At 40.8% G+C, this 20,009-nt stretch overlaps 3 protein-coding genes across 7 annotated transcripts; 1 reads left to right on the forward strand and 2 right to left on the reverse strand.

The window, feature by feature from the left end:
• Positions 1 to 1,454: 1,454 nt before the first annotated feature.
• rbm39b (RNA binding motif protein 39b) lies at positions 1,455 to 7,974 on the forward strand. 5 transcript variants are annotated; one of them, XM_067240084.1, is made up of 17 exons: positions 1,455 to 1,838; positions 2,207 to 2,261; positions 2,539 to 2,592; positions 3,801 to 3,850; positions 3,963 to 4,157; positions 4,565 to 4,630; positions 4,729 to 4,782; positions 4,881 to 4,998; positions 5,113 to 5,265; positions 5,419 to 5,556; positions 5,707 to 5,772; positions 5,883 to 6,087; positions 6,215 to 6,304; positions 6,437 to 6,572; positions 6,688 to 6,793; positions 6,971 to 7,049; positions 7,159 to 7,974. In XM_067240084.1, exons 2-17 carry the CDS (start codon positions 2,211 to 2,213, stop codon positions 7,257 to 7,259), a joined length of 1,662 nt encoding a protein of 553 aa, XP_067096185.1. In that variant the 5' UTR covers positions 1,455 to 1,838; positions 2,207 to 2,210; the 3' UTR covers positions 7,260 to 7,974. The 5 variants fall into 5 exon arrangements, with proteins under 5 accessions (XP_067096185.1, XP_067096180.1, XP_067096184.1 ...); XM_067240081.1 differs by lacking the exon at positions 2,539 to 2,592 and having other exon boundaries at positions 1,481 to 1,511; positions 1,709 to 1,838; XM_067240080.1 differs by lacking the exon at positions 2,539 to 2,592 and having other exon boundaries at positions 1,532 to 1,550; positions 1,709 to 1,838.
• Positions 7,975 to 8,951: 977 nt separating this feature from the next.
• On the reverse strand, positions 8,952 to 14,528 carry pabpc1l (poly(A) binding protein, cytoplasmic 1-like). The gene is made up of 16 exons (XM_067240086.1): positions 14,418 to 14,528; positions 13,484 to 13,683; positions 13,119 to 13,312; positions 12,893 to 13,008; positions 12,083 to 12,222; positions 11,843 to 11,937; positions 11,482 to 11,619; positions 11,260 to 11,355; positions 10,913 to 11,176; positions 10,618 to 10,705; positions 10,424 to 10,543; positions 10,084 to 10,223; positions 9,884 to 9,992; positions 9,647 to 9,777; positions 9,432 to 9,507; positions 8,952 to 9,095 (listed from the first exon to the last, which is right to left on the reverse strand). Exons 2-15 carry the CDS (start codon positions 13,677 to 13,679, stop codon positions 9,445 to 9,447), a joined length of 1,890 nt encoding a protein of 629 aa, XP_067096187.1. The 5' UTR covers positions 13,680 to 13,683; positions 14,418 to 14,528; the 3' UTR covers positions 8,952 to 9,095; positions 9,432 to 9,444.
• An 854-nt stretch (positions 14,529 to 15,382) lies between these two features.
• Positions 15,383 to 19,119, reverse strand: LOC136945944 (14-3-3 protein beta/alpha-2). Its single transcript, XM_067240085.1, has 6 exons — positions 18,990 to 19,119; positions 17,551 to 17,852; positions 17,283 to 17,406; positions 17,015 to 17,178; positions 16,680 to 16,775; positions 15,383 to 16,453 (listed from the first exon to the last, which is right to left on the reverse strand). Exons 2-6 carry the CDS (start codon positions 17,842 to 17,844, stop codon positions 16,397 to 16,399), a joined length of 735 nt encoding a protein of 244 aa, XP_067096186.1. The 5' UTR covers positions 17,845 to 17,852; positions 18,990 to 19,119; the 3' UTR covers positions 15,383 to 16,396.
• Positions 19,120 to 20,009: the final 890 nt, after the last annotated feature.

The raw sequence follows: 20,009 nt of genomic DNA on the forward strand, positions 1-20,009 counted from the left end.
CTCAAGCACCCCTAAATTTGATCTCAGCACCCCTAAAAATAATAATAATTTCAAAGTTCATGAAGAAAGGGACATCCTTAGTTTTTTCATTCATTCAATATTTTGCATAATACATAAAAGTATGAATTGTTATCCAGTGAAATTAGGGATTTATTTATAGGCATGCAAACTCCTCACCTTTTTGAAGCCAAAATGGGTAACCTACTGATTTGTGGCCGTGGCCAACACATCATTTTACCCATGCTTCCCAACTTTACAACTGGCTCTAGAACCAATGCTATACAAACAATGTCTTTATGGTTAAAAGAACATGACATTGTTTACAAGAGCACAGATTCTACATAGCCTCTTAATTTTGCTCTCAAAGTGCACCAGATTCATGCTTTTAACTTTAAAATGTTATACATTTTCTTCCGAGGAGCATGCCCCCGGACCCCCCTAAAGGGTCGGGGTTTCGCCGTATCCTTCTCATCTTTTCACCCTTGACCTGTTTGCATGCCTGTTATTAGCAAGGGGGCTTTGCACTTTTGCAAGGCACTGTATTCATGTCACATTGTCATTGGGGGCTGAGCACCCCTAAATGTCTGATCCTAGAATCGCCCCTGCCCTGCACCATTCATTATTATTTTAATGTAATCTTTAAATTCAGGTTCGTCACATTACGTAACTTTGTTCTGAACAGGAACGCCCGGCTTCATTGTTAAATGAATTGGAAGCCGACGCTCCGCGCCGCCCGCTCAGCTGTAGTGGACACTGTTAGTATCTCATAATTATGACTTAGTATCTCATAATTATGACTTAATTTTCTTTTCTTTTTTTTTTACTGGCGGAAATGGGCTTTCATAGAGGTAGCCTATGCCTGCCTACCTACGATGCTAAACGGGGTTGATAAAAACATTAGGTGCTTCTAGCATCCCAGCAGTAGGTGGCATTAAAGAGCCATGTTTCTAACAAGGGAGGTGAAATATTTGTATCTCTCTGCAATCACAATAGGATTCTCATCTTCACCAGAAGCAAAGCTGGCATTCACCTAAAAACTGCGTTATCAGTTAGGCTACCCTATAGTTTCAGAGTTCAAATCCATATCGACAACTTAATAATTCTGGAATTGGATAAAGGTATACATACTGAGTATATTGATTGGGTCAGTTTTCTTATTTGTACAATACCAGAACAACTTTCCATTCACAACCTGAGATTGTTAGAGTTGCATTCTCTATTTGACGTTTTAGAGTCCTACTTATTTTGATAGATGTAAAACATTGTAAAAAAGAAGAAAATAAAAAAGTATATTTTGTATATATATGTATAATAGTGTCCGTAGATTTTAATAAGGTTGTTTTCAAAACATTATATAATTGTCCAGGGGGTAATTACGCATTGATAGCGGATTTTTGGAAGCTGTCAGTTGACATGCCTGGTAAATTTACTTCTCGCGAGATGAGAAAGGCCGATTGCTGCGCCATTTCGTGTTGGACGAGGAGCTTTGCAGAGACTGGACATTGTTTACTGTGAGACAAAACTTCAAACTCTAATGACTAATGTCAAAGGTAGCAAAGACAGATCAATATATAACTTTGTATAAGAAAACAAATTTAACGCAAACAAAACGGAGGAATCAATCGTAAAGTTAAGATCCCGTGCCGAGGTCAAATTGGGCCTTGCTGATGCTAGTTTGCTAACTTGGTGGCGATCTTGTATAAGCTAGCTAGCAGGCCAAGGGAACGTGAGGTGAGGCCCTGCTGCATACCCGCTGCTTGGGTGGTAACGAAGAGCCTGACGACGGCGAGGACATTACTGTGGAATCTGTAGTGCTCGTCACGACACATTTTCCAAAGGTATTTAAAGCTAAAGTTACATAGATGTTTATACTGTTAGTGCGAAAGTAACATTCAAAGTCAGCTTCTGGCTAAGTAGTAGATAACTACAATTTACTTCCGTACTGTAGCTATCGAGCTAATCTGTTTGTAGTACTACTGTCTCTAGCTCTAGACACTGAAAAACAACCCAGTTTCTGAACCTGTCTTGAACCAACGTTTAGCTACGGTTTATATCGATTGAAGGTGGCATAACTTGAATAATCAAGCAAACGAAAGGCATACAAGTTTGGTAGCGAGCCAGCTAAAGTATATTAAATGAATTAATAAACGAACAGATACCTCCATAATCTCTAACGCGCAGATGTTTGACGTGTGCTTTCCCATAGGACCATGGCAGACGATTTTGATATTGAAGCCATGCTGGAGGCTCCGTACAGAAAGGTGGGTGGTTTTGAAGTTTCATTTTCATACAGTTTATACTGTGAAACCTGTAGTCTACGGTTAAATTACTTCGTGTTGCTGCTGTATGAATGTGGAGTGGTGTGATGCTTTCAAACATGATCCAGATTTTGAATAAATGCCCATCTATCTCTCTTTGTAGACTTGCCTAATGATATCTCACCTCTACTCCCATGAATTCACCTTTGATCCCAGTGTGAACTGTGAAAAAAGTAAGGTAGCAATTGCGCAATGTATTGATGTACTGTGATCCCCCTAGGACTTTAAAGAGCCTCATCTTAGAACATCCAATCACCTGTTCGATTGCAACAAGGTGAATGCAAAATGGATGATAAGCGCATTTTACCAGACATGGAGGCAGTATTCAGATTTTCTGTTGGCATGGTAAAGGTGTACAATAGTGCTACCATGTTAGACCTTACTATTTCATTGAGTGTTGTTTTGCAAATTGAGCCAGCAACTCTGCCCTGAACTAAAACCATAGGAGGCTATACCTTCTAGCTTTAATGTACACTGGAATGGCTCAAACAAAACATTCTTACAAGTTGATCTTATTTGTTCAGTACTGTTTCAATAGTATTGTGGTCTATTTTTTAAAGTTGTACACAATCATTAAGATTACAAAATGTTTTAAGTGGTATTTTATTTATTTGTCTTTGTTTTGTTTTTACAATTGAAGCAATTTATAATGAAATATGAATACTGCCTCTTTACCAAATTCTCTTGTAATTGTTTTCAGATAGGAAAATCAGCATCTTGACTGCATGCCTCAACACCAGTGCTATATGATTTCATTTAATTTGTAAAATAGAAACTTGTTTTTCATTATACATTTCAAAGTTAATAATTTCACCAGTAGGAGTAGTTTTTCCCGTCATGAAATTAAATCCTAAATGGTTTACCTCCATTCATCTGGCTCAGAAAAGCCATGGCCAGTTAACATTAGGCTGAACTAGTGGATTTTTTCTTTTCAGTTTTTCTTCGCAGTCTATATTACTAAGCAGTGTGAATCCCTGTTTGCTTCAGGGCGAGATGTGTGACAGAGGTGGCATCGAGCTCTTACAGTCCAAGAACGAAAATGGGTGAAGATCACTGGACTGACACCAACCACACAGGATCTCTTTTAGTGGCTGTGGGCCATGCATGATGGCCTCATTGGGCTTAGGCACAGATAGTGGTATTGGTACGACTAATCAGAATGAGTTGGGTTGAGATGACCAAAGTATTCCCCAAGGCTGACTAGTATGCCTAAATGTAAGATACATTCCCCGTAGATGTTAACTTGATGTTTGGTTGGACTGAGAACTGTACAAAGTAGTTATATGGGGGAGTGGGATGAAAGTCTAAAGGGGTCATTAAAAGACACCTATTTGTCCAGACATGAAAGTATTGTTAAAAGTATTTTTACTAAATGAATATATTCTGTATTTTCTCTTGCCCCTACCCCCTCCCCCTCTTACCCTGACGACTTGAATTGTTTCCTCTACGTCCTCATGATGTTCTTCTATCGACCCTGCTTAGGATGAGATCAAGTCCTCTAATGCAAATGGACATGAGGAGCGCAGTAAGAAGTAAGTGTCTTTCTGTCCATGTAACCATTTAGCTGTTGATTGTTACTTGCATGCGCCTCGCAAAAATTCATGATCACAAAGGTCGTCATGGTGATCTCATATTGTGTTCAAGGAAAAAGAGGAGCCGAAGTCGGAGCCAGAGCCCGAGCTCTGAGAAGAGAAGCAAGAGCAAGGACAGGAAGAAGAACCGCGACCGGAAGGCTAGCAAGAGCCGGGAGAAAAAACGCAGCCGCAGCAAAGAGCGCCGTCGCAGTCGTTCTCGCAGCAAAGAGCGCACTGGCCGCTACAGAGGACGTCGCAGCCCCTTGTACGTAACTGTTTAGAAAACAGCTCAAACGGCAGCTCTTAAGACATCCATACCAATTCTGTTAAATGTACAAAACAAACTGTCAAAGAATTTGGCTATATTACACTAACTTAGTTATTTCAATACAGTTTGTGTATTCCCGAAACTAGAGCTGAGGTTTGTTGTATACAAGAGATGGGACCCTCCCCTAAAATGCCTATGTAGAGAACACAATATGGTCACTCGCCATCCTGCTCTTGACAGGAATGTATAATGAGTCAAGTGGTAATTATGTTCTGCTTCAGCAGAGCAGAAAAACAGGTGCTGCTTACACCCCCATATTCATCTTAGGGGTTCCTGCACCTGAGCTATGCAGGCACACACTGAAAACCCAGAAAATACCACCTGAGCCTTGTTTTTTTCTCTAGTTTGGGTCCAAAGTTTAATGGTGGTCCAGGAGGAAAAATTGGCCCACCACATGCCAACAAACTAAGGTTTTTATGATTTAATTTAATAACTGAATTTGTCATGTTGGTCAATGGAGTTCGTGTTTCATGATTGGATAAACTAATCTTTAGAGATATTATTTCAGCCGGAGACGTTCCAGAAGCCGAAGTCCCTTCAGGAAAGACAAGAGTCCAGTAAGGTAAGAGACAGTCCTGTGCAGATGACCGTCCCCTGGTTGTCACATTCTCTACTGTTTGGTGTACCATGCCATATACTGAAGATTGATTTATTTTGAAGGCAACCAATTGACAACCTAACGCCAGAGGAGAGGGATGCCCGTACTGTGTTCTGCATGCAGCTTGCAGCCAGGATCAGACCTCGAGACCTGGAGGACTTCTTCTCAGCAGTTGGAAAGGTATGTTCTCAAATCTTAATTTGATCATATTTGATCATTGTTCGGTGTGTAATGGACTTGAGTCTGAGAAGTAGCATGCTCTCAATATGCTCATCTGATGTTCGATCTCTCAAGGTTCGGGATGTGCGCATGATCTCTGACAGAAACTCCCGAAGATCAAAAGGCATTGCCTACATTGAGTTTCTGGAAGCTAATTCAGTTCCTCTGGCAATTGGTCTGACTGGGCAGAGGCTTCTAGGAGTGCCGATAATCGTCCAGGCCTCTCAGGTGAATCAATGTTTTTCTATAAATTGCTTCTAATATCGGCATCATTAGCTCATGAGCTTGAAAATACAAAAAGCCACCATATTGTATCATCAGTTTGGTCTTACAATTCTGATTGAACAGCTAATGCTCATCACTATTTGTAACTTTCTGCAGGCTGAGAAAAACAGGGCCGCAGCAATGGCCAACAACCTGCAGAAGGGCAATGCTGGGCCAATGAGGCTGTATGTGGGCTCACTGCACTTCAACATAACAGAGGACATGCTGAGAGGAATCTTTGAGCCTTTTGGAAGGGTGGGTGGGAAATAGTCAATCTTCTATTTCAAGTTTTTCTATATTCCTGTGATATCATGCACCACTGTCCATATGGGCTTTCAGCCTCACAAAGTCTAACAATACACAGCACATAACCTGTATCCAAAATGGTTGTTTTGTCTTCCACAGATTGAGAGTATCCAGCTGATGATGGACAGTGAAACTGGAAGATCCAAAGGATATGGCTTCATTTCGGTAAGAATTCAAACTAGTTTGTGATTAATACAAGATCTGGATTGTTACAGTGTGTTTTGTTCTGCTTTATTTTGCACCGTGAGCGAGCCTCTTGTATTGGCACATTTCAGTTTGCAGATGCGGAATGTGCAAAGAAAGCCCTGGAGCAGCTGAATGGTTTTGAGCTGGCAGGGCGGCCCATGAAGGTGGGTCACGTGACCGAGCGCACTGACGCGTCCACGGCCAGCTCCTTCCTGGACAATGACGAGCTGGAGAGGACTGGCATCGACCTGGGAACCACAGGGCGTCTGCAGCTTATGGCTAGGCTGGCAGAGGGTAAGGCCCAAATGGTGCAATACCAGAAGATGTGGGATGTTTATTTGATCTTGAAGTGAGGTTGTTGTGGAAGAGACCAATCCTGCGTGCAGTTCAGGACCAACCTGTTGTTTGTGGGTTCTGCCAGGTACTGGTCTTCAGATCCCCCCTGCTGCACAGCAGGCTCTGCAGATGAGTGGATCCATCCCCTTTGGAAACATGGCAGCTGCTGCTACAGGTAGGTGTGATGGCTGTATGATCATAGCATGCAGCTTGTGTGAAATTGATTAAGTTAAAGCCTATGAAAAAGAACGCAATTAGTAATAAAAAAATCAAATCTTTGAATAACGTTGTCCACCGTCTCTTGAAGCTGCTGCTGCCGCCGCTGCTGCGGCCGCCACCCCTTCTATGAACCTAGGCTCCAGCATGAACCAGGCCATGAACCTCCCAACACAACCGCTGGCTACACACTGCCTGCAGCTCTCTAACATGTTCAACCCACAGTCGTAAGCGCTTTTTCTATTCTTTTAAACTGATGATTTGATTAGATAAGTTTCATCAAATGGTAATAAAACAATGCAACTCAGTTTGCCATTCTCTATTACTGTTCCTGTTTTCTAGGGAGAATGAGCCTGGCTGGGACATTGAGATCCAGGATGATGTCATCGAGGAGTGTAACAAACACGGAGGGATTGTTCACATCTATGTTGACAAAAACTCCCCCCAGGTGAGTCCTGACCACATCATGTAAGCAGGTAAACAGAAACTGCTCTCCTCTGCCCCAAACTTTCCTTAATTACAATTCCTTAAGTACAATGAAATGAAAATATTTTATATTAGTTCAGATGTTAAATAACATGTAGGTTTACCCACTGTTAATGATCAATTTTCCCCTTTCCTACAGGGCAACGTGTATGTGAAGTGCCCAACTATACCAACAGCAATGGCTGCAGTAAATGCTCTTCATGGACGGTGGTTTGCAGGTGTGTTTGAGCTTCACTCCAGTTTAGTGAATCCTTTTGAAATGGTCACATGAAGTTAGGATGTTATGTTAATCATTAATAATGATCATTTTGTTTTCCTCTTTAACAGGAAAAATGATCACTGCTGCATATGTTCCCCTACCAACTTACCACAACCTGTTCCCTGACTCAGTAACAGTAACCCAGCTGCTGATGCCAGCGCGCCGGTGAACATCAGTACGGAGACTGTTGCCTATCAATTCTAGAATGTACATACGTTTGAAAATTAAACTCAGTTGGCTCTGAATAGGCAGTTACAGCATTTTTCATTATTTGTTTGAAGGAGATTTCCTGTCATTCAACAAAGACTTTACATTTCTGTGACGGCACTTGTACATTAGTTCATTAGCTACTTTAGTGCAAGTGAAAATGTGTTGTAAAAGTCCAACAGTCAGGAATTTGATTAAGGAGTATCAATTGTACTGATGTTGTAATCAGAGGGAATGGAAAGTTTCCCATTTGAAAACTGCCACAAAAAAGTAACCAGTTTTGAAGATGTAGTTCCACAATGTGTAATTCTGACATACTGCTGTTGAGGACTACACTTTTTTTTTAAATGTCAGCCCTTTAGTGATCCTTTGCATTTAGAAGTTCAGATTGTTGTGCTTTATATTATTCAACGAGCAGGTGTGTTCATGAAAAGAACCTATAAATCACAAAATATGATTTTGTCATCAGCTGAAGGTGTTCATTTTGTTTGAGACCACTTTGCATTTATAACTTTTTGTAATAAAGATTAGACTTTGTACAGAACCTCTGATTAAGCTCTTCAAAATATGTAATCTGGGTAGTCAATGTGATATGTTCTGTTTCTTTTACTACTTTCAATAACTTCAACTGGAATAGAGAGCAATGTCAGATGTATTTGTAATAAAAGCTTGGTTTACAACTACTGGTCATCTTGTTTTTACTGAAATAACATGGACCAGCACCATGATCAGATGCTATTTCTGAAAAGGAAAGTTTGTTTAAAGATGATAACATGTATTTTCAGTAAAACAAAAGTTTTGTCCCCGATAAACATGTTGTCGAAGCTAATGAGGCCCTCTGAGAGTTGTTAAGCGACAGTGCCAGTGGAATGTCAATTACTAATTTTGGAGCGGCTTGCTAATTTCCTGCCAATTATTTTTCAGCCAATCTCTTTGGGATAGATGTGCCTTCCTCTTTGACTTATTTGGGGAAATCACTGTCAAACTCCAGTTGGATAAATGAGGGGAAGTTCAGACAAGAATTTGAGGGTGCCGTTTCTCATATTTGAATGTATTTTATAATGTTACCCATTGCACCTTTAAGACAACTTGTTTACTATCATCAGTCAGTGATCCTTGATTGGCCCCAGAGTTCCATTAGTTACTAACAAGTCCTGACCTTTAACAGCCTTTAATGAAAACTAATAGCTTGTTTGTGATGGAGTATATAAGGAACCAAATGTTTACTCATCGACAGGCCAGACCTACGGTCTCGTTTAACAAACGTTTTAACAAATCTCGGTTTACAAAGGCGTTTGCAGACCTGTCGAGGAGTAAATATTTGCAGTTTATTCTATGATTCAAGGAATGCTTTACTTCAGAATTCTACAACGGCTGTACAGAAATGTATCTAAATAGCAATGTTACTACACCTGTTTACTTTCTTTTTGCTATTTTTTAATTCTTGTGAAATAAAAATACAACATCTGTTATTAAATCTTAAATGTTTCTGTTGATGTGTATAGAACTACCGTAAAGCAGTATCCAATGTATATTATGATGACCTTATACTACAGGAAAAAGTAATCATTTAGAACAGTGGTTTACTGCACACACTTTATTCTTTTTTTTTTTTAACAAAAGAAAAATCTAACAACCCATTGCAAACAGCAGGGTGGTTTCTGTTAAACAAACATTGAATAATTAAATTGTCAAATAATCAAGTGACATTAAACATACACCAATAGTTCTTTTTTGACATTTTCCTCTTTTTTTTCCTTTTTCTTCTCCTTCAGAAAATCCTTGCCGTTTAGCAGTCCTAGAATTTAAACAAATAGCGTTAATACAACTGTATATATCTCCCAGTTGTAAAACGATATGCAATGTATTGCACCAGAAAGACAGGATACCATGGTGTAGTCAGATCTAATCGACTACAAATTTCCAAGAGGATACATAAACAAAATGATGTATTATCTATACACTCTCTCTCTCTCTCTCTCCAGCACCCCCCCCCCCCCCCCACACACACACACACACACACACATAAAAAAACCTTACTTTGTGATGACATGAAATGTTTCCATGTGTATGTGATCAGTAACTCTGATATGGTGTGGTGCTCTGGTTCTCTGAGGAGGTAGTGGCAGCACACCTGAAGGGGTCCTTTACTTCTTAGGAGAGTGTTCCTTGGCCTGGTGGGCCTGCAGCACAGCCACAGCTTCCTCCACCTTCACACGCACAGAGGGGGGAGAGAGAGTTGGGTAGGAGGGGGGACCGTGATGTAAGAGGTTTGAACTTGGAAAAGACCGTTCATGATTCTCCTCCAGCCACACTTAGCCTGGTTCACCCAGAGGACAGGGGGGATACCTTAGAATTCAGGGACTCAGGGGACTCCAGCATGTGCAACAACTCTGAGTTGTCAATCTCCAGTAACATGCCAGTTATTTTTCCAGCCAATTTTGGATGAAGGGCATGAATTAGAGGGTACAGTCGCTCACCTGTTTTAAAACAAAAACAACAGCTTATCCACCCATTTACAGGTTCTGCAACATCACAAGGTATTTAAGGTACTAATGGCTCAGCAGTGTTACAACAGGAACATACCCAGCAGCTGTTTCTGCTCCATGAGAGGGGCTGAAGCCAGCATGGAGGCTGTGAGAGGCTCCTGGCCCCGGACATGCACTGCCTGCTCCATCACAGGATAGGGCATAGCCTTAACACAAAGTACCAAACATTAACATGTAACAGACCCTGCTGGTGTACACATGGAAGCTATTATACATTGCCTCCTTAGGTGAGGTTACCTGTTGCATTGTTATTGGTGTTGGCACAGTGATGACCTGCTGGAGGTTCCTGACCCCAGAGGAGTACTTGTACTGGGTGCCTCTGACCATACCTCCTGACAGGCCTGCACGACCACCCGCTGTCTGGGTGCCAATATTTGCTTAAAATTAGAAAAAAAAGAGACACCTTAAAAACATGCAAAAGAGCAAGTAGTACTTGTACTCTGTGCAATGACAATTAAGTTGACTCTAATCTAAGACAGCAAGGGAGAACACAGAGCAGGAAGTGACAATGGGACTCATGGGAGAGTATGTTACTATATTTGTTGGTAAAACAAGTGGCTTAGAGTATAGATGTTACCCATTCTTTGTGTGTAGTTCATGATGCGTGGTGCCTGGGTGGAGGCCTGGCGGACACCACTGATGGGGGTGGAGGCACGCCGGGGAACAGCAGTCCTCACAAACTGGGCAGAGTAGGGACCTGTTGACACCAATTAACGACACATCCATGAGCCAAAACCAACACACACACACAGTAAAAAAGCTGCCACTCACCCTGTGGTCTAGGTGGCTGTGTAGTCCAGCGAGGCGACGTTCTTATGGTGCCCATCTGATTGGGATTGTAGAAAGAACGACTGGGAGGCTGAAGGACACACACAACACTTCAGAGACCAGGATAAAACACTGCCCTCATACAGCTATTCTCTCATATCGATAAACATCTTGAAAGTGTCCCGAAATGTTGTCATGACAACAAGTGTACGTAAGGAAAAAGCATTGAGGCTCCTCAAAGTGTCCCCACCTCAGGCTCTTTCTAACCTGGAGCACGATCATGACCCGTCCTGCGTACCTGAGGCACAGCAGACATGTAAAACCCTGGCTGCTGGTAGGAGTCGATTACAGGGCCAGGCATGGTCCTGACTGTGGCAAGTCTCTGCATGTACTTGTTGGTGAGGATGGCTTTGCGTTCCTCTTTGCGCTGGGCTAGAGCAACATAAAGTGGCTTGGTGGCAACGATGCGCCCATTCATTTCAGTCACAGCTTTTGTGGCCTCCTCAGGGGACGAGAAGCACACAAAACCGAACCCCTTGCTGTGTCCCCCATCCGTCATCACCTGAAGTAGGCAAGGGAGGCTCAGCATAACACATTGCCTTGTGGATTCTTCACAGACCTCCAAATGCAATTGGTAAGTGTTACCTTGGCGCTAGTAATGGTACCATAAGGGGCAAACTCCTTCCGGAGTTTCTCATCGTTTATTCCATCATCCAGGTTTTTGACATACAGATTAACCCCCTGAAATCAGAGACAGAGGACACAGCATCAACTATGCATGTTTGCATTTTAACTATACCAGGTGTGCTTGTGTGTGTGAATTAATGTATAGGTTGACAAGATCATTTGTGCCCCTTCCCAAGGGACCTGATAGCGTTGGATGCGCTCCTGTTTAATTTGTTCAAACTTGCGCTTGAGCTCCCCCTGGCGTTCAAGCCTTTTCTGAGCACGCCCAACATACAGCACTTTACCATTCAGCTCTTTCCCATTCATTTCCTCAACTGCCTGGAAAAGGCAAAACAAGACACTGGTAAATAGCTAGTCAATCCAATGCTACCCATTTTACACAGCAAGACAAGAAGGTAGCACTTATTAGCTTCAATCGAGGCTAAGAATTACATTTTTGTTTGTTTCTTTTTTATTTATAAATAAGAATACAATACTCTATACATGTGATTGTTTCTGAGTACTATCCACTCATCTTCTGTATCATCAGTTTGAACATTACCATTTGAGCATCCTCATGGTTTTCGTAATTTACAAAGCCAAATCCCCGAGAGCGTCCCCTTTCATCCACCATCACCCGTACACTCATGGTCCTGCCTAGGAGAGATCCCAACACTCTTTATACTAGCCACAGACTTCTTCACAGTGGATTGAATCCATGTTCTTGAAATTATATTGAAACAATGCATTTTTGTCAAAAAAGCAAATGACATAACTTTTTTTCCCCCATCAATGATCTCACCAAATTGTGAGAAGACCCCCTTCAGTCTGTCATCTGTGTAGTCCTCGCTGAAGTTCTTGATGTAAACGTTGGTGAACCTCATGGCTTTGGCCCCAAACTCCACCTCACGCTCTTTTCTGGACTTAAAGTGGCCAACAAAACTGAAGCAAGGACGAGAGAAGCAAAAAAACTACCCATTAGACAGATCATAACATTTATGTAAGAAGAGTAATTTTAACTGATCAGAAAGTGCATACTCGACAAACCACTCAAAATCACATAGATGCGATGACCTCCATGCCATTACTGTACAATCCCTGACAGTTTGTACCGAGGGCTTACAACATTCTATACTGGTAGTGAACTTACTTCCCCCTGATTATTACCTGGCTTTTCCCAATACCTTCCAAAGAAACACAAACTAAGAGCTTTCTGATTTGTCGGAAGGTTTTGACATTAACATTTCCACTGACCTAAATGGGGACAACTGACAATTTTTCCCCAGGACACAGGCCTTTGGGTCACCAATCCCAGATTCCAACTCACTACCTGTCTCTAGGCTGAATAAAAAAAAAGAATTAAACAATTATTTTATCACAGTTTAAATGATAAAATACTGAAGAATACTATACTTCCTACTCGCTTCTTTATACTATACAGAAAGTCAATGACAAAAAGTAGACCACTTGTTAGATACATTGACAACTGAAAAGCATATCAGTCATTCAGCTTTCACTAGCTCTGGCTGTTCCCAATTCAATACTCATTAAGACGGTGCTTCAATGATGACATATTAAAACAATAGAAGTTAAAAGCAGCATCTTCACTCACACTTTTCTGTCATTGAGAAGCATTCCATTCATAGTATCGATGGCACGATTTGCCGCCTCTTGTGTCTCAAAGTGAACAAAGCCGTAGCCCTTGGAGCCATTCTCGTCACACACAACCTATAATTACAAGCTTGTCTAAGAAGGAGCTTAAACAGTCATGCATCAAAAACTTCCCAATGATACCTGACAAAAACACACAGAGTGGTCAGATCTACTTTCAACCTTACCTTACAAGACAGTATATTCCCAAAGGCTGAAAAGGTATCATAAAGGGCTTTGTTGTCAATGGACTCGTCCATGTTCTTGATGAAAATGTTTCCCACGCCAGACTTCCTTAATCCTGGGTCACGCTGAGACCACATTATCCTGATAGGTCGACCCTTGAGGACCTCATAGTTCATTGTATCCAAAGCACACTCCGCTATAAAATAAATGCAAAGGAATAACAATCAGTGTCAACCTATTTTAGGTTAGGTCTCAAGTTAACAGGGCTTATGTGAAATATTCATAGGATTCAGTGTTCAAATGTTTCAACTTTATATACAGCATTTTTTACGTGTTTGTATATGGTACACAGTCAGAAATACTGTACCATCAGCTGGCTGCTGGAAGTTGATATATGCATATCCAAGAGATCTTCGGGTGATGATGTCACGACACACACGAATAGACATAATTGGTCCAGCAGGAGAGAACTTCTGATAGAGCATGGCCTCTGTCACATCAGGGTGCAGGTCCCCTACGTACAGGGAGGCCAGGGGGTATGCTTGTTGCCCACTGCTGTTCATCCTGCTTATGATAAATACAGGGAGTACAAGGTGAAGCTGTGTGACAACACAATGCCACCACAGAGGATGAATTGAAGTTCCTTTTTTTTTTTACAGCAGCTCTGTAGCTTTGTCGGTCGGTCGACGCAAATTGCATTTGCAGGTAGTTACTGCGAATTCGCGCTTGTTTAGTCTTTGACCTTTGCCCTAATAGCTGAACGGTCTACTTAGCTCACGCTCACTCAAAAATACGTTTTATTTACATTTTCTATAAACATTTTTAATTGGTAACAGTTGCCAACAAAGTTATCGACACATGTTCGTTGTCACAGACCTTAACATTTAACGCATCAGCTAGCAAGTGGTGTAGCTAGAATTTGGTTCAGAGCGTGAGGGGGCCTGTGCTGAGATTCAAGAAAGTAAATTAACTAAACTTGGATAAAGTAGAACACGATCTCGCCGCAATATTTGGTTGGCAAATATTTAATTAAATATTGCAAGTATTAAGGCCTGTAGAAATTGCGGTAGGGGGACAATGTCAGCAATGCCAGTCTTGCAGAAAACATTGTAGCTTAGTAGTAGTAGTAGTCTAGGCTAACTCTAAAACACTTCTGTTCTGACCTTGTTCGTAGCCAGCTAACGCTAGCTAGTTTGTCACGCCAAATCTAGCTAGCAAAAACACGTTATAAAAATTAATAGTTGAAACTAACAGACTTCACCCGTCGGTTAGCCAGAAGACTGTAGGATCTTGCAACTTACCTTACTGCGGTCGAAAGACTACTCGATTTTTTTATAAGCTCTTCAAAGTACTCAAACTTTGAAATTGTTTTTGTTTAATTCAATTATTGGCGTGAAGCACCTGACTTTTCACTCCGCAACCATCACCTTTCAATTTGAGCTTTTGTGATGCGTACCAGACCATTACTCCGCAAGGGAAAATAGTTCCAAATTGCGCTGTTTGAATTATATAAATAAGTAGGCTATGCGTTATCCTGAGTGCTTTCGAATGGAGTATCACCAGAACTTTCAATCTTACGCAACATTAAATAACAAATGAAGATGGAGACATATTCTGACTTATCTTAAACGAAACTTTATTTCACTTAATGGTCTTTGACACTTTCCTTATCATTACATGTAAAGTGAAACTATGATGGTTTTAAACGACAGCTACACAAATCTATAATTACACCAATAACCAGTTTCCATTTTATCTGTACTTTTTAGAGCTATTCTAATTTCTCACAACAATTGTGCACTGGGCAATAGACTGTCACAGAAGCAAATTTTAGCCATTAGACTGATCAGTAAAAACAAAGCAAGTTGAGATACCTGATATACAGACAGGCTCTGTTCAACACTCACTAACTGCATTTTTTTAATCAAGCATGAAAGATCGACAACGATGATTATGTTTTTTTTTCAGCTTTAGGGGGACATTTTTGCTCAGTCCATAAAAAAAAATGGTCAGACTGTGCTCTATAAGTGAAATGTTGTCTCCAGCTATGTGGAATGTATGGTGGTGTGTAGGACTGACACTGAGCTTCTTGCTTCTTGATGGGATGGGATCTCCAATCAGCAACCTTCACAATGATTTGTTGACAGCTACTTTTTTTTTTTTTTTTTCTAAGGGCATTTTGTATATTAACTTGAAGAATCAAACACTGCTATTTTAAATTTACACTAACAAAATGAAGCCATAACAGAAAGCCAGGCACAGAAACTTTGGAGAAAACAACCGCTTTAAGAGGAATATTTTGCAAGCAGGGTTGATACAGTGTGATAAGACATTCTCAATTAACATCGAAAAAAGGTTCAGTTAGTTTAGGTTTTACAGAAAGATGATAGTCAATCTTGCAAAATACATGGAACAACATTTAAGCACATACAATTTTCATTGTACTGAACTCAAGCACTTGATCTTGAACAGTGAATTACACCACTAGGACAATAATCCACACTTTAGTTCAAAGAGTACTGCCTTTCAGAAAGCCTAATACAATTCTGGTGGAATGTCTTATGATACAGGGAATCTAACATGGCAAACTAAGGGGTCCCTTAATCAACTTTGAAATAGTGAATTTGTGAACATGATTTAAGAGCAAAATGCCCAGATGTCAGTGTCACAATAGAGCCTGCCTCCTTTCTGTATGAGCCCACAGCAGAATTGCACTGTTAGTTTAATACAGGATTGTACGGTGTCTGAATTTCAAAAGCAATTGTGGAGTGGGGAAGAAAATGCAACACTTAGCATCACAGTGTTTGGTGAAAATTAACTGCCAGTTTAATTACCATACGATAAAACCTGCAAATACCATGACGAATCACACACAAAAATGATTGTTAAAAAAAAAAAAGGATGAAAAATGCACAACCAGCTAGGTGGGACAAAGGAATTAAGGAAGGACAATTAGAATTCACAACCACCACCCCCCACACATACATACACAATCATTCACACATCTCCCTCTCACATTCACACAAAGCCAACAAAAACAACAGCAACATGGACTTGCTACTCAATACAACATTATTTCACAAACAAAATGACTGAACCTGCTAACAACTGAACATTACCATGTCGCCTCAGTGACCTGAGAGGGGTAAACTAGTTGGTCAGGAGCAATTCAGGCTGCTTGTCATACAGAAGGGGGAGGGGCTGATGGAGTGGAAGGGGGATGAATATAAGCTGTTTATGTTTAAGATAAGAGTGTAGGTGGATTAACAGTGCAATTCCATTAGTTTTCCCCTTCTCCGGTCTCTCCCTCATCTCCCTGGTTTTCCGATGTCCACAGCTGTAAAGAGAGTAACATATCACTTGTTACTGATGAGATGACTACCCTAAGTAGTTTGGTTGAGTAGTATGTAGACTTCTTTTTAGTAAATTGGCACCCATGAGCTGTCACCAGCACCCTTTACCTATGTCACCAGAACTTCCTGCTACCTCAATAAATGTTTGAAATTCCCTGTTTGGGTGGAGTTTCACATGCCTTCAAACAAAAGGGCACAAACATAACTTACAGTCAGGTTGTCCCTTAGTAGTTGCATGATCAATGTGCTGTCTTTGTAGGAGTCCTCATTTAAGGTATCGAGCTCAGCAATGGCTTCATCAAATGCCTGAGAAGAGAGGTAAGAATACAATCTATGAATCAACTCGTGATAAGCAGTCTGCAAATGCAGCATTTTATAAATCCCAACAAATAAATTCAAAATGTGCACTCTAGTAGATTTCCAAAAGATAAAGCAAGTCACATTGGCTCTGCATTCTTTAAACAAAACTGTATGTGATATTGATTCTCAGGGGGAAAGATGAAGAGGCATGACTTGGCATTTTAAGAAGCTAAATCAGCACTCACCGTCTTGGCCAGAGTGCAGGCCTTCTCAGGATTGTTCAGGATTTCATAGTAGAATACGGAGAAGTTGAGGGCCAGGCCGAGCCTAATGGGGTGTGTTGGCTGCATGTCCTTCTTGCTGATGTCAAAAGCATCCTGATATGCCTGCTGAGAGTTGTCCATCGTGGCTGTAGAAAGAGACACGCAATCAGACAATGCAGTGATGTCATTCATTCTGCACATTGAGTATGAGGGCAAGTACAACATGTTCTAAAATAGCGTCTTCACTTACTCTTCTTGGCATCCCCAGATGCTACCTCAGAGAGGTATCTGTAATAATCGCCTTTCATTTTCAGGTAGAACACCCTGCTTTCAGCTGCAACTGCATTGACAATGAGGAACTTATCAAGAAGTACCTGAAAAACAAACATTAAAATTATATTTATAAGAAAAATTACCCATTCATAGATCAATATTTAGTACCGAAATTCACGAAGCTAGACCGACACTTCTGTCAAGATCACTGATGAACTGCATCTTAAGAAATCTGAAACTCTTACCAGCACATCATTGCAGATGTCCTGCAGCTCAGTCTCAATCTTCTCGCGATACTCTCTGGCCATTTGCTGCTTCTTCTCATTTCCCTCAGTCTTCTGCTCAATGCTGGAGATGACACGCCAGGAGGAGCGGCGAGCTCCCACCACGTTCTTGTAGGCCACAGACAGCAGGTTGCGCTCCTCATTGGAGAGCTCCCCACCCTGCTCCGTCACCAACTTCATGGCAGCAGCCATGTCGTCATAGCGCTCAGCCTGCTCAGCAAGCTTGGCCTTCTGTACCAGGTCGTTCTTGTCCATTCTTTCGTCTAAAAAGAAGAGATGGTTAGGAGCATGTCCTAGTTCTCGATTTGTCTTGTCTGACCTCTTCAACCTAAATACATCCAACTGCCTAATGAGTTCCAATGATTTTCAGATTATTAATTACACTCATTGAGATCAGTAAGACTCAGATTGGACATATACCTCACTCATTGAGGTATACACTCCCCTCTTAACATGTTTTCGATCTTGTGGTTTCTATATAGTACAACATTTCATAATGATATTGTTTGTATTTTCATTGGTGTTTTCTATAAGAAATATTGTAATAACATAAGCTTGTTAGCTAGCCTATATTTCCTTGTGTTTTAATGGTTCCCTATAGATATATACATTTTGACGGAACTAAAGCCAATCCATTGGCTTTAGTTTGCTTGCTAGCGGCCCAACCCCAATTGTAATCACCATAAAATCACACGCACTATTTTGATCTAGCAGCAAGCATTTTTTATTAAGATTAAATACTATCCTGTGCTAACGGCATTAACAACTAATGTTACGGTCTCGACAAAATGAAATAACGAGACCTATCTAGTTATCTAGTCTAGCTAAATTGCTAACGTGAGACGAGGCGGGTCAAAATAAGACATCGGCAATCCGCAGCGGCCTGTGCTCTCTCAGAGCCTGCTACCTAGCGAGCTGGATAGCTAGCGAGCTGGATAGCTAGCTAGTGCCAATGGAGCTGTCAAAAATGTGCTAACGGTAACGCTGCCTGCCTAGCTCTACCTAGCACTACCTAACACTCGCAGAAAATATTATGTCCGTCGGTTAGTTATACAGAGGCTAATAACATCTTGTCCGGTGACAAATATAATCAACTGCATTTCTTAGATGGCGTTGTAACCCTGTTCATATACATTTTTCAACAATGAAATCATTTCCTTTCGATTGCTTACATGGCCTACGTTAGCTAGCACGCTAGAACAAAGTGTCATGAGCTTAGCAGCCTAGCAAGTCCTTGTTCAGCCTTCACGAAAAGCGCTGTCTGATTAGCGACCTAGCTCGCATGATGGCTCGCGAATATAATGACGTCTAATATGGGTACATTACGTAAATTTAAAATGGGCACTTAACATTTACATTGTTACAATACTCTGCCCAGAGTATTATATGTTAAAACTTACAGTATTAGGACTTTAATTCCAGCTTTTTTTCTATGGACGATGCAACCTCCGTCCTCCGTCTCGCTCCTCGTATCGTTCAGGGCAGTACCACTTCCGCTACATTGGCACTTCTGTTTCCTCTAACAGTAGCTGGCCAAAACATGTCTCCCAAGCCTGTGAATGTTTGATTTTGTGCATGTCAAAATATACACTTGTTGTTATATTGTTATATAATGACGGTATAATGTGTAATAAATGACCAATCAAATCTGAATTATCTATATATTAAAAGGGGACTCCGTAAGTAAGATATGGGAACTTACAGAGCACATCGATCACATTTCCAAAATGTTGCAATCTATCAATCATTTGTTAAGGACTTTACGCAAAATATTACTTAAATAATGTGTATGCACCCAACCATCTCACTGATTGGTACGGAAGCATATCGCATTCATAAAAAAATAAAAAATAAATTCTAACTGCATATCACGGAATTACCCATAAATATCACAGAATTAGCCTACGTAGGCCTATTACGGAATTGCGAGAAAATATCAGAATTATGAGAAAATAGTCAACATTGTTTTCCAGTCAGATGAGAGGCTATTGTGGAGTGCACATCGAGACAACTTGACGTCTTAACGCTGCGTAAGTCGGGATTTTCTGACGGACAGCACACTCTGACCTACAAACATGGCATTAATGCATAAAATGTTGATAGTATGATTCCTGAAATAAACTTAAACCATTGAATTTGTATCAGCGGTGCAGTTGAATGTTTCTCATATGGCTTTACGTGTAGACACTACAGTCAGTGACAATGTTTTTTGGAATGTACTTTAAATGTCTTTACGTAATGTAAAAAAACTGGTGTTGTCACTGCCCATGGTTTACTTGGGTATGCGTAACAGCACCTGTCGAAAGACAATAAAACAAGGATTTCCTGCTTTTTATTACATGTGTAAGAAATATAAATACAACACATGTGTATTGTATGCGCCACACTGATAGTTGGGCATACGTTGATATCATGCATTG

This window comes from Osmerus mordax, chromosome 7, assembly GCF_038355195.1.
Source record: "Osmerus mordax isolate fOsmMor3 chromosome 7, fOsmMor3.pri, whole genome shotgun sequence".
Taxonomy (NCBI): domain Eukaryota; kingdom Metazoa; phylum Chordata; class Actinopteri; order Osmeriformes; family Osmeridae; genus Osmerus; species Osmerus mordax.